Consider the following 11729-nt stretch of genomic DNA (forward strand, 5'->3'; position numbering starts at 1 on the left):
CTATTTTCATCTCTACTTTTGTTATAGAAAAACTGTTTTCAGTGGACCATCTACTAATATATATATATATATTAAGACTTTTTTTTAATGGTGGACGGACGACAAAACATGACTATATATAGTTAAAATTTCACAATTTAGATATATGAAGAAAAAGCGACAGCCACCACAATGTTTCTTGAACTAACAAAGAAACATTATTAATTTATTAAAAAGGCAAAAAGAAATTCAGAACCTTGTTAAGGTATAGGGGGGTGGGGTGGCAGTAGCGTGGATTCTTGCGCGTCTTAACTTATCTTGATAGGAGTAAGATCTGCTTACACTCTATCCTCCCCAGACTCCACGTGATGAAATTTCATTGGGTTTTTGGTGTTGTTGTTAAGGTATAGGGGGTGGGTGGCAGTAGTGTGGATTCTTGCAATTGGCTTTGTCCTACGTCAACAAAAATCAACATCCTTATCCCCATGTTTTTTCTTTCTTTACCATTTCTTATTTTTCCATCTTCATTCTTCTTCTTCTTCTTCTATATCAATCCATATTTAAGTCTTCTTCTTGATTATATCAAGAATTGAGAAACAAGGTTGTCATGGCATCGATTGCTCCACCACCAACATTTGATGTAAACCCTCTCAAATTCAACTTCTCAAACCCTAAATTCACATCCCCATTGAAGCGCTCATCTCTTTCTACCTCTAGGGTTTCCGGTTCCACTTTCTGTTGCCGTTGCCGTAACGGTAACGGTGATCCATCTTCTTCTTGGAGATGGGACGTGGCGTTTCAGGATGCTCTTAAGAATGCTATGAAGAAGTTAGATGATTATGTGAATGGCTCAAAAAGAGTGGGGATTGCTGAGAGGGATAGTAATGAAATAAGTGTTGATGTTGAAGAATGGGATTGGGAGAGATGGAAAACGCATTTCACTGAGGTTGAAGAGGAAGAACGTTTGGTTTCTGTTTTAAAGGTACTATCTTATTTTGCATGTTACTCCCTCCGTCCCAATTTAAGTGTCTTTGTTTGACTAGGCACGGCATATGTCTACACTAATTTTCCTTAAGAAAATAATAATTCATGAACCCAAACCCAACTGATTAAGGTGTAGATTGATGGATAATGGATGGGTTGACTGATTGATTACTCATAGGGAATAGTTGAAAGTGCCATTGGAAGTCCTTTGTGAATCTAAAATGGTCCCTCAGGTGAATGTCATCTCAGATAGGGTTCTTGGTAATTTGGTCAGGTTTTGCTTAGCTTGTAACATCCTGCCATATTATCTTCTTCTTGACTTGTTTGGACACGCTACAAGAGGCTATACTAGATCACAAACATAAACATTTATGCTATATCATAGTATTCTCTTATTGTTACTAATTTAATGGAACTGTTATTTCACCAGTCACAGTTGACTCATGCTGTTAGTAGAGAAGATTATGAAGATGCTGCTAGACTCAAGGTGGCCATTGCGGCTTCAGCTACTAAGGACATTGTTGGAAGAGTGATGTCTCATGTAAATGTAAGATTCCTACTGCTATTTTGGAACGATCAGTGATATCATCTTCCTTTGCCTTATGAAAATATATATGCATAACACATCAGTGTTATCAAAAGCGCAAAAAAGCTCTTTGGTCAGTTGGGGCTTTAAGCGCAAAGCGCAAATAAAGTGTGGGCTTTAATGAAAAAAGGCGCAATGGTGCAAAAATACAAATTTATATATGTTTAGTCAAGTCTAGTAATAATAAGCATGAATAACAAATATATGGACAAAGAAATTTCAAAATAATACGATAAAGTGAAATATCAATTATCTAGTGTAACCTCTTCAAGAGAGGCTCATTGGCAAGGGAAAAGTATGTCTTAGAGCCTTGATGATGACACTGAAGCGCACATAAAGCGAGGCGAAGTCGCTCAACATGTTTTGAGCCTCGCTTCAGGGCTTAAGCATGCCTTTGACAGCACTGCAACATATAGAATGTGTGTGTGTGTGTTTTCCTTTGCCTTTTCAATTGTTTAGTCAGAGGTTATTAGTTTAACTTAAGTTAGACCTTAAAATTGGGTTGAACACGTGACTGGGTGTTAGATGCTTTGGTTACTTAAAAGGAAGATCATCCATTGTGTCAAGCCTCATCATTAAACGGTGGTATGGACTGTGGTCTCTTATTTTCTAACTTAATATGTCTATGTAGCTTTCTTATCTTGCAATGAAATTTATTACCTCATCTAAAAAAATAAAATTTACTTTCTTTATCTTGACCTTTGGACATCACATACTTGAAATTGTAATGCAGCATAGCACTCGAGGTATAGCTAACGATAGACATTTGAGATTTAGGAATCCGCAGAGTTGAATTTCATTTAAACATAAAGAGAGGAAGTAGGACTTCTTAATTTTTACTAAATGATGAGAATTTAGAATTAATAATTGAAAGTTGAGTCATTCATTGTTCACTCAAACAGTCAAATGTAAGTTTCGGGTTTGAGTCTTCAGTTTTTATTGAAAGGTCCTTCTGTGCCCCATGATCTTCTTGTTCTTGTTTGTCTTCTTGTTCATCTTACAATATTTTATTGATTTCTTCCACTGCTTATTGATGCTCACCTTCTGGAGTCAACTGCAGAAAGCCGTAGAAGAAGAGCGCTACAGGGACGCAATATTTATGCGTGATTATGCTGGTACAGGATTGGTGAGTTAGTTGCAGGATACTGAGTTTTGGTGTCTTGTACTTGCAATTGCTTGCTTTCAGCATTTTATTGTGGGTATGGTCATATGTAGCTGTTTTGTTTGCTACAAAAAGCTGTTTTTGGTCTCTTTCTACAATGTTTTCATGTGCTCTACGCATTTGGGTTATTCATTCATATGAGGACGTCCTCTATATACTTCGTTCTTTTCAACAAGCAGTCTGTCTCTAGTATTTTGACTATTTTCTACCCCAACTTTCCTTTGGCTACCTCACTATGGATATTGAGTTTGCTAGCAAAGTTTATTGAGAGCATGTAACTAATTTCATATATGTTGTGGCACATTGGTATTTCTAGTACGTAACATTGTAGCTGTTTTGTTTGCTACAAAAAGCTGTTTTCGGTCTCTTTCTACAATGTTTTCATGTGCTCTACGCATTTGGGTTATTCATTCATATGAGGACGTCCTCTATATACTTCGTTATTTTCAACAAGCAGTCTCTCTCTCTAGTATTTTGACTATTTTCTACCCCAACTTTCCTTTGGCTACCTCACTATCGATGTTGAGTTTGCTAGCAAAGTTTATTGAGAGCATGTAACTAATTTCATATATGTTGTGGCACATTGGTATTTCTAGTACGTAACATTCTTTGTTATGTTTATGTAGGTTGGATGGTGGGCTGGAATTTCAGAAGATGTTAATGATCCATATGGCCGCATTATTCGTATAAGTGCTGAGCATGGAAGATATGTGGCCAGAAGTTACAGTCCACGGTACACTTCTAGGTTTCTGTGCGGTTTTGTTTGAGTTTGCTATTAGCAGATTGAACTTGTAAAATCTCTTTCTTAAAAATATAGAAGAAAGGGGTCTGCGCACCAGTATTCGCTCATCTCTCTGCTTTTTCCCCCCTGGGATTAGCACATGATATCATCTATAGAAAATGGGCAAGGCCTGTGAACATTGCTTATAGGTCCTTTTTTTGTTTCGTTTTTTTTTTAATTGTGCGTGTGGTGGTGTGTGTGTGTGTGGGGGGGGGGGGGGTCAGTAAATAAGAAGTTCTATATAAAATAAACGGGAAGATGATTTGTAAGTACAAAAGAAAAGTAAAGCCATATTGCTAGAATTAAAGACAAGTGTCTATATAATCTTTTCTTATGGTGTAACAGTAATTCTATAGGAAATATAGACAAATATATGGACTTTTTGTAATATTTAGCTGGCAGGTAGTAGGAGAACACCTGATGTAAATCGTTTCTGGCTTATCTTTCTAGTGGCTTGTACTTTTTGTACCATCTTGGTACTATTATTAATAAAACCTTTACCATTTCAAATAAATAAATAAAAAATAAATAAAAAATTGAAACAAGCCACAAATGATAAGTAGGATCTTACCTCAGTTAAACGAAAGGAAGTCTAGAAACTGAAAATCTGCAGGTCCTTCCATCAACTCTTTCTTACACCAATGAAAGAAGAGGCTCTTTAAGACAACTACTTTCCCTCTATGAACAGCTTCTTGTTCATCCTCAAACACCTATCATTTTTCTTCCCAGTTTGACCAAAATCACGACCTGACATAGTTCCCCAACCCTGGAACTTCTGTTTATCCTTATGCCTTGCCATATAAAAGTAGTGGTGGCTGAATTGATTCCATTGTAAGTCACTGTATCCTGGAAATCGCAACGTGCACCAAATATTTTGGCCCATTGTACAATGTACTAAAGATGATATGTGAATCTGTCTTCTCGGCTTTCTTCCAGGTTGTGTGTATAATCTCTGCGGTTTATATCCTAATTGGTGCTATTTTGACGTTAAAGCTAGTCTTAAGTGTTGAGCATTTCCGAACTGAGTCTTGCAGGGTGTGGTTGCCTTTTGTGTTGTGCTTTATGTGCTAGCTAGTAACAACAGCTAGTGTGGGGCATTTTTGCTGTTATTAATTGTATTTCCTTATGAAGTAAAAGTGAATAAGAGCCTTGATTGCCTTTGGGGTATGTTGTTTACTGGGTTCATGTGTTCTACTGACAGCCAGCTTGTTTCGGCTGTGGAAGGTGCCCCTCTCTTTGAAATATTTCTTACAGTGGATAATAAAGGCGAATACAGGCAACAGGTATCTTTCTAGTTCACGTACTTTCTTTTGACTTGTTGACAGTTTCCACAGACGCTGTGTCTAGATACTGAGTGTCTCGGTTCAGGACCTGTTGGTCTCTCAAGATGGGACATTATGATCAAAGGATTAGAGTTAAATATTCAAATTGTGATCAAACATTAATAATAGTGAGCTCGGGTGAAGCCCAAATAGCTCAAAATAGACATTGAGGATTCATATAGCTCACCTCAACTATTTTAACAGGACATTGAGGTGTAGTTCTTTTCTTTTTTAGCTGACAGCATGTTGCAATTTATGGATGAAGCGTGATGCAAGATTAGTAATAGACATGAATGCCACTATAGAATATTATTGTTCAGACATGATGATGTTGATGTGGTCCTGGGAAGAGAGGATGTGAACTATTCCTTATATGTAGGACTGCCTTTGCAAAGGTCATGAATGGTCTGGCAGCTTGCAAGATTTTTCTAATGTTGAAGATGTTGCACTTGATAAATAGAACTGAAAAAAAAAATTGCACCTCCTTTCTGTTTTCCTGAAACAGAATGTCCTCATCTATGCACTTTTTGTAAGCATGCGAAAATATGAAGATACGAATTTAATTAAAGATGGTTTTAGTCCACTCTCTACAATAAAAGTCCTTTCGTTTAGATAATAACTAAAGCCTCTTCGTGATCCAAATGATTTCAGGCGGTTTACTTGAAGAGAAAGCCAGTTCAGCAAGATTTACCTATTACTTCTTCAAAGCTACCTGGCGCTTCCAGTAACTTGGACATTCTTAGTCCCTCTGAAAACAAAAGTGATATGTTTGATAAAATCTCAGATGCTGAGGAAGATAGTGAAGATAAGGATGATGATTTTGGCTTTCAGAATGCGTTGAGAGACATGATTCCAGGGGTACAGGTCAAGGTTTTAAAAGTGACAGCTCCAGGGAAGGTAGATAGAGATCTAATATCAAAGGTCATTGAGCAAATAATGGATGAGGAAGATGAAGAAAAGGACTATGATTTAGACAGTGTGGACGATGAAGATGAAATTAAGGTGGAAAGAGATGGAGAGCAGAATGTGATTGATTTGGATACAGACAACGGGGTTAGTGATGGTGAAGAGCAGAGCCAAATTGCGGTTAGGGTGGTTGTTGGTGGTCTTATGCAGAACACTTCGAGTGGTGCACAGCATAAAGACCTGCTTCAAGTACCGGCGAGGCTAGAGAATAAGGGTCACCTGTCATTTACTTTCAGTATAGAGGAAGATGAGAACAGAAGCAATTCCTCTGGCAGTGGACAATCTCCCCCAAATAAAAAGTCTAGGCTCCACGGTCAACGTAGCTTGGATAATGTGATGGTTGATCTCGCTAAGTACATTAGCAAGGGGAAAATACCTATGAAGGTCAGAACTCTTTTATCTTGTCACTCAAATTGCTTAGTTTATATTCTTCTCTTGATAGTTTTCCTGAAACATGCAGGTCCTTAAAGATATGGGGGAATTGATCAGCCTCACTCTTACTCAGGCACGGAATCGTCAGCCATTGTCAAAGTCAACCACCTTTAACCGCATTGAGGTTTCAGCATCTCGGGACCCACTAAATGGTGATCAATCTTCAATATGTTTCTCTCCTTTTGTTCTCTTGCTGTCTAGATTGCTGATTCTCCTTTTTCTAGTAAACATATGCTTGTTCAACTAGTGCATCATCATTGTTTTTCGACCCACTCTTATTTTTAAGTCGTCAGTCATTTACGATTTTTATCAGGATTATATATTGGTGCTCATGGTCTCCACACTTCGGAAGTCATCCACCTTAGGCGAAGATTTGGTCAGTGGAAAGAAGACGGTAGCCCTAAGGAGTTGTCACGTTTAGAGTTTTACGAGTATGTTGAAGCTGTAAAATTAACTGGAGATTCTTATGTCCCAGCTGGTCAGGTAACTTCATTGAATCCAAAAGTTGCTCATATAATCTAACCTGCAGATCTGCTGGGGGTAGACTTGCGCTTTTTTACTTCTTAAATAAATTAGGATGTCTGAGATGTTCATTCTGGTTGGAGTGTAGAGATCTCTGTATCTGACTGGTAGAGACTAGGGAAAGAATGGATAAGCTGGAAATAAAAGTATACGTGATTTCTATGCCTAAGTCGAATAGGTATTTTGCTAATCCTTTCAGCAATGAAGGGTGAAAATCTACAGTATCTAATATCCTGCATTTGTGCATCTGAGTATGTGTACTTGTAGAAACTTTTCTTGCCTTGCTATTCTAAATAGAGGGGGAGAGTGCGATGGAGTGGTGTGCGACCATTAATGCCGTTCTTTCTAATTCCAGATAGCATTCCGTGCAAGAATTGGAAAAAAATATCAACTTCCACATAAAGGGATTATTCCAGAAGAATTTGGTGTGGTAAGTGATTCGAGATATTTTAGATTTTCTAATATTTTTTGCTATTATTTGTTTTGCCCATCTTTCTTTTTGGTGCATAAGTTCCACAGCTCTGGATTTTATGATGTGTCGGATTCTCTCTCACATAGGCTCATGTTATCTCTATTGCCAATGCAGATTGCTCGATACAAGGGACAAGGAAGGCTGGCAGAGCCTGGTTTTCGGAATCCCAGATGGGTTGATGGTGAACTGGTTATCCTAGATGGAAAGGTTTGAGCTCTCTATAGAATGGCGCCCTTTGTCTTCTGATTTGTTGTCTCTTTATAACCTAAATTTCATTTTTCTCAACTTATTTATTTCCCCTGTTGAATTATGCAGTACATTAAAGGAGGGCCTGTTGTGGGTTTTGTCTACTGGGACCCTGAATATCATTTCTTAGTGTTCTTCCATCGGCTTAGGCTGCACGAGTGAACATCTCTGTACATACAATTTGTGGCTGTTTGTTCCTGATTCAGTTCTTTGTAGGTATGCTCTTTCACACTTAGTACTTCTCAAATTGGCTCTAATTTAACACACACATGAATCTCGTTGTTTAAAAAAAAAAATTGGATGCTGTAGCTATTGCTACAGACATGCAAGAAGTATATCGTTGCAGTTCAAAAAACGAGGAGATCTTGGATTACTTTAACAGAGATATGTATTTTTTTTTTTCCTAATATTTATCAGATAGTTCACATTTAAGTTATAAAAAAAATGTTGGATTCGTCAAATATCATTTATTTAACATTCTCTTCAAGCATTCAAGTATTGTATAGATACAACCTTAATTTCATACTCGTCTTCTGTATTCATGCACCCCTGTCCAGCATCTTATCCTTATCCCTTTTCTAAATATAAATAAAAGATTTGGAAAATATGACACCACATTGGACACCGGTGTCCTGCATCAAGGAGTATGTGTCTTCCCATTTTTGTTACATGGAAAAGGAGGGGCTGATAAATTACGTAGCTGTTACTTCTATGATTAATCCTATCTCACTGATCTCTAATCTGATAAGATGCTTGCTTCTCTGTTCCTTTGCAGTCAATGTGATATCTATTACCACGAAACTTGTCAGTTTGAGCTAAAGAGAAGACTCAAGATTTCAGTTGAATATGAAGTCCTGGGCAACTGACTGTTTTACTGGCCAGCATTTAGAATTTCACATTGTATGGAAGTAACAGCAATTTTTGAGTTGATAGTCCCCAAATTTTCTCTGGTATACCAAATGTTCAGGCCTACCAGCGATTTCTTGGGCACTTAGTTGTACATATGCCCTTATGTTATTATTCTTTTCAGCTCTTTTTGTATTATTCTTTTTCTCCCCTCTGGTGGACATTGTGTACTGTTTTGTCGCTATCACCTCTAAAAGCTTCAAAAAATTATTTTATCTAGTAGAATCTGAAGATATAATGGCAAATGTCTTGTGTTCTGTTGCCATGATCTTTGGCTCTTGAATTATCTGCTGAACTGTAGCTTTTATGATCTCATGCACTTTGGATAGGAATTGTTTTTTTTTTTCTTTTTTCCGGTAGAAAGAATGTTCTTGCGATCAGCTGGATACTTTTGTGGCTTGTATCACGAGGAAATGAATAATTATGCCTCGCTGACAAACACAGGCAGATAATGGCACCAATTGATTACAAAAAGTACTAGAAATTACCAGATCTCGCACTAGTCTGAAACTTCAGACACAGACACGAAGTTTCCGTTCAATGTTCTAGTCTGCAATGGTTTTGTTCAATATGAAGTCCAGTAAGATCAACAAACTTTCTGGCAATGATGCGTCGTTAAATCTACATGAAATTTGTCTCAAGCCGTTACTATTTCATTAAGGCAATTCATGGGCACAGCATACAATACGCATAACGTGCATCCGTAATTAGACAGAGTACATGTTATACTTGGTATTCTTGAGTTGATCTACCAGGAAGAGCGCATCCAGACTTATTATTTTCAGATCTACATACATGCATATCAAATTATAGTAATATGGTGATTTTAAGTAAACCACCGTAGCACACAAACCATCAGCATCTGCTGCATGTTTACTTAAACTGCAGCCTTTTCAATATCATCAGAGGCCAAAGAAATGATTGCAATATATTATGGTTTCTCGAAGCTGTTGAAGGAAACTTCTCTAGCTATTTTCGCACCCCTTCCCTTGGCCATATAAAGTCCCACATGATGCATTAGCTCCTGCATGGCTCAAACATTAAATCGATCAATCGAAAAACTGAGTTAGTTAATCAGGATAACAGCAAATTTTTTGACTTGTTGTAAATTACCTGAGGATGTGGAGAGATATCTTTGGTGTTCCTTGCCATGGAGGCAGGAAAATCGAAGGTGGCACATGCCTGGGAGTAAACTACTACTTCCTCCAAAGGATTGAGGAAACCGTGGTTCTTAGCTGATAATGTAGAGCAAACGAAGTCCAGGACACAAATGTCTGTGCATACCCCTACCACCAACAACTTAATCCAAATAAAAAGTCAGTCGATATTCTTTAACCATATGAACATGAATATGTGATATGGACTTGTAATGACTATCCAGTAGGAATATATTCAGAGTCTTGAAGAATCAAGAGAGTGTGCATACAATTTGAATTTTGTTGTTCTTCACCCAATCGACAAATACATTAGAGCCATCCTCCTCGAAAGAGCCAATATAACCATCATAGCAATCTTTGCGCCTGATTGTCACATTTGGTTCTTTCTCCATCCATCTAAGTGCTGTGAAGTTCATCAATCAATTTCTTTATCTTAAGATATGGTTAACAATCTAACAATTCAGTAAAAAAGTTGTGCCAAATGCACATGCATATGAACATTGTTCCTGCTATTTGGTAAGACGGCGCACAAAATAAAAACTTATCCTCCCCCTGGATCAAACTATTCAATCACTCTGAATCATCAGTGAGTCAATTGCACAAGAGGTTTACCATTAATTTTGCTAATATAGGCATGTATATACTTTAAGATGAAAGTTATTGCAAATTGTAGTATTTTTTGGGCATGAACTTTTCTACATCTTATTTTGCTAGATCAGTTTGGAGCAACTAACATATTGGACAGGGAGCACTATGCTAGTCCGGTATTTCCTATTGGAATTGAAGTTGCAACTCTACTCAACACTACATAAGTCCAAAATTCAAAAACAATCAAAGGCTCTCCTAAAAAAAGAAATTTAATTCCAAGCAAGTATTCAGAAAGTACCAGGAACCAAGTTGGATTCGTCAGTGCCAGTGATGCAGTGAGAAGGATAAGGGTGTTCAAGTTTATCAGGATGGTGTGAATCAAGAAAGGCAAGAACTGGCAAATTCTTGTCACAGAACACTCTAGCAAGCCTTGCTGATTCATCTATCATTTCAGTGATCTGCCTGTTTGGTTCTCTTGGTGCCTATAATTTACAAGAAAATCCAATTAATTAAATCAATAATTGTGTGATTAAGTAGCTAGCTAAAACAAGAGACATGAGGGGTAAAATAGAGAACTAAGTTTATGTACCAGATTTCCAGCACCAACAGTGCAAAATCCATTGATGATGTCCACAAGAACAAGACCAGCCTTAACATCTTCAGTGATGACCACTGATTCCTCCTCTATGGGAATTTCATTCTTCAAGATGTCTACTGCTTTTAGTACCATCTTTCTTCCTGCCAATTTTCTTATGGTATGAAATGGTGATAGGCTGATATTTATTAGAGCACTAATTGATTTTCTGTGACTAGTCCAATCACCATGTCCCACGACTATGCTGATACTTTATTCAAGTAGACTAACTATTCCCCTATAAGCCGACTTAATTTTTTAAGGATAAGTTCTGCTTTTGCATTTAAGGGAATATCTAAATGAATATATTTCAACTCATTCATCCATTGACACGTGTCCACGTCGAATATGTTCAATATTGTTATGAAATGAATACGGACAGAGCGAAATGATTGTCTATGTAGTTAAACTTCTTAAATTTTAAACGTGAATTTGACCCTACAGAAAATATTTAAGTTTTCTGAAAACTACAAAAAAAATTATAACTCAAAATATTCAAAAGACATAAATAAATTAAGTTCAAAGAAAAATTTATTTGATTCTTGAAAGTCAAAAATATCGAAATATAAATTGGAACAAAAGAAGTATATAAGATCGACATAATTAAGAGTCTGTTTAGATGGGCTTATGTCTCTAAGCCGCAAACAGCTTATAAGCTAAAAAAAAATAAGTTGGGGTAGTCTAACTTATTTTTTTTTTTGGCTTATAAAAATTAAAGACCCATAAGTTGATAGTTGTAAATACCTACCATTTATATCAAATATTAAGAGATATGCAAGTTGGTAGTATATTTATAACAAATTTACTCTTGTCATCCATTTACCAATAGCATTTACTTATACAACTCATGTTCAATATATCTTTTTATTGAACTAAAGTACGATCACTTGATGTTGTATTTTATAGAAAAGTCTTCTAGTAGCGCATTAATTTTGTTATGAACTATGATTTGCTCATTTGGTAAGATTGTATAAGAATTGAGAAAGTTTTGA

At 36.8% G+C, this 11729-nt stretch overlaps 2 protein-coding genes across 3 annotated transcripts; one reads left to right on the forward strand and one right to left on the reverse strand.

The window, feature by feature from the left end:
* Positions 1 to 411: 411 nt before the first annotated feature.
* Positions 412 to 8626, forward strand: LOC132598845 (protein EXECUTER 1, chloroplastic). 2 transcript variants are annotated; one of them, XM_060311963.1, is made up of 12 exons: positions 412 to 961; positions 1394 to 1510; positions 2610 to 2675; positions 3338 to 3444; positions 4694 to 4775; positions 5466 to 6164; positions 6241 to 6364; positions 6526 to 6695; positions 7090 to 7164; positions 7321 to 7413; positions 7522 to 7664; positions 8228 to 8626. In XM_060311963.1, the coding sequence occupies exons 1-11, from the start codon at positions 587 to 589 to the stop codon at positions 7612 to 7614; spliced, it is 2001 nt and encodes a 666-aa protein (XP_060167946.1). In that variant the 5' UTR covers positions 412 to 586; the 3' UTR covers positions 7615 to 7664; positions 8228 to 8626. The 2 variants fall into 2 exon arrangements, with proteins under 2 accessions (XP_060167946.1, XP_060167945.1); XM_060311962.1 differs by having other exon boundaries at positions 413 to 961; positions 7522 to 7668.
* Positions 8627 to 8989: 363 nt separating this feature from the next.
* Positions 8990 to 10958, reverse strand: LOC132598846 (nicotinamidase 1-like). The gene is made up of 5 exons (XM_060311964.1): positions 10693 to 10958; positions 10402 to 10585; positions 9785 to 9918; positions 9472 to 9657; positions 8990 to 9382 (listed from the first exon to the last, which is right to left on the reverse strand). Exons 1-5 carry the CDS (start codon positions 10831 to 10833, stop codon positions 9290 to 9292), a joined length of 738 nt encoding a protein of 245 aa, XP_060167947.1. The 5' UTR covers positions 10834 to 10958; the 3' UTR covers positions 8990 to 9289.
* Positions 10959 to 11729: the final 771 nt, after the last annotated feature.

Source organism: Lycium barbarum, chromosome 6, assembly GCF_019175385.1.
Source record: "Lycium barbarum isolate Lr01 chromosome 6, ASM1917538v2, whole genome shotgun sequence".
In the NCBI taxonomy this organism is placed as follows: domain Eukaryota; kingdom Viridiplantae; phylum Streptophyta; class Magnoliopsida; order Solanales; family Solanaceae; genus Lycium; species Lycium barbarum.

What these genes read in the sequence shown, in the direction of transcription:
- LOC132598845 (XM_060311963.1), top strand. Translation starts at nt 587, where the DNA reads ATGGCATCGATTGCTCCACCACCAACATTTGATGTAAACCCTCTCAAA. An exon ending in AAGGCGAATACAGGCAACAG is followed by an intron (nt 4,776 to 5,465) that starts GTATCTTTCTAG and finishes AAATGATTTCAG; the next exon opens with GCGGTTTACTTGAAGAGAAA. An exon ending in TGGTTATCCTAGATGGAAAG is followed by an intron (nt 7,414 to 7,521) that starts GTTTGAGCTCTC and finishes TGAATTATGCAG; the next exon opens with TACATTAAAGGAGGGCCTGT.
- LOC132598846 (XM_060311964.1), bottom strand. Translation starts at nt 10,833, where the DNA reads ATGGTACTAAAAGCAGTAGACATCTTGAAGAATGAAATTCCCATAGAG. An exon ending in CGAATCCAACTTGGTTCCTG is followed by an intron (nt 9,919 to 10,401) that starts GTACTTTCTGAA and finishes TGAACTTCACAG; the next exon opens with CACTTAGATGGATGGAGAAA. An exon ending in ATATCTCTCCACATCCTCAG is followed by an intron (nt 9,383 to 9,471) that starts GTAATTTACAAC and finishes TGAGCCATGCAG; the next exon opens with GAGCTAATGCATCATGTGGG.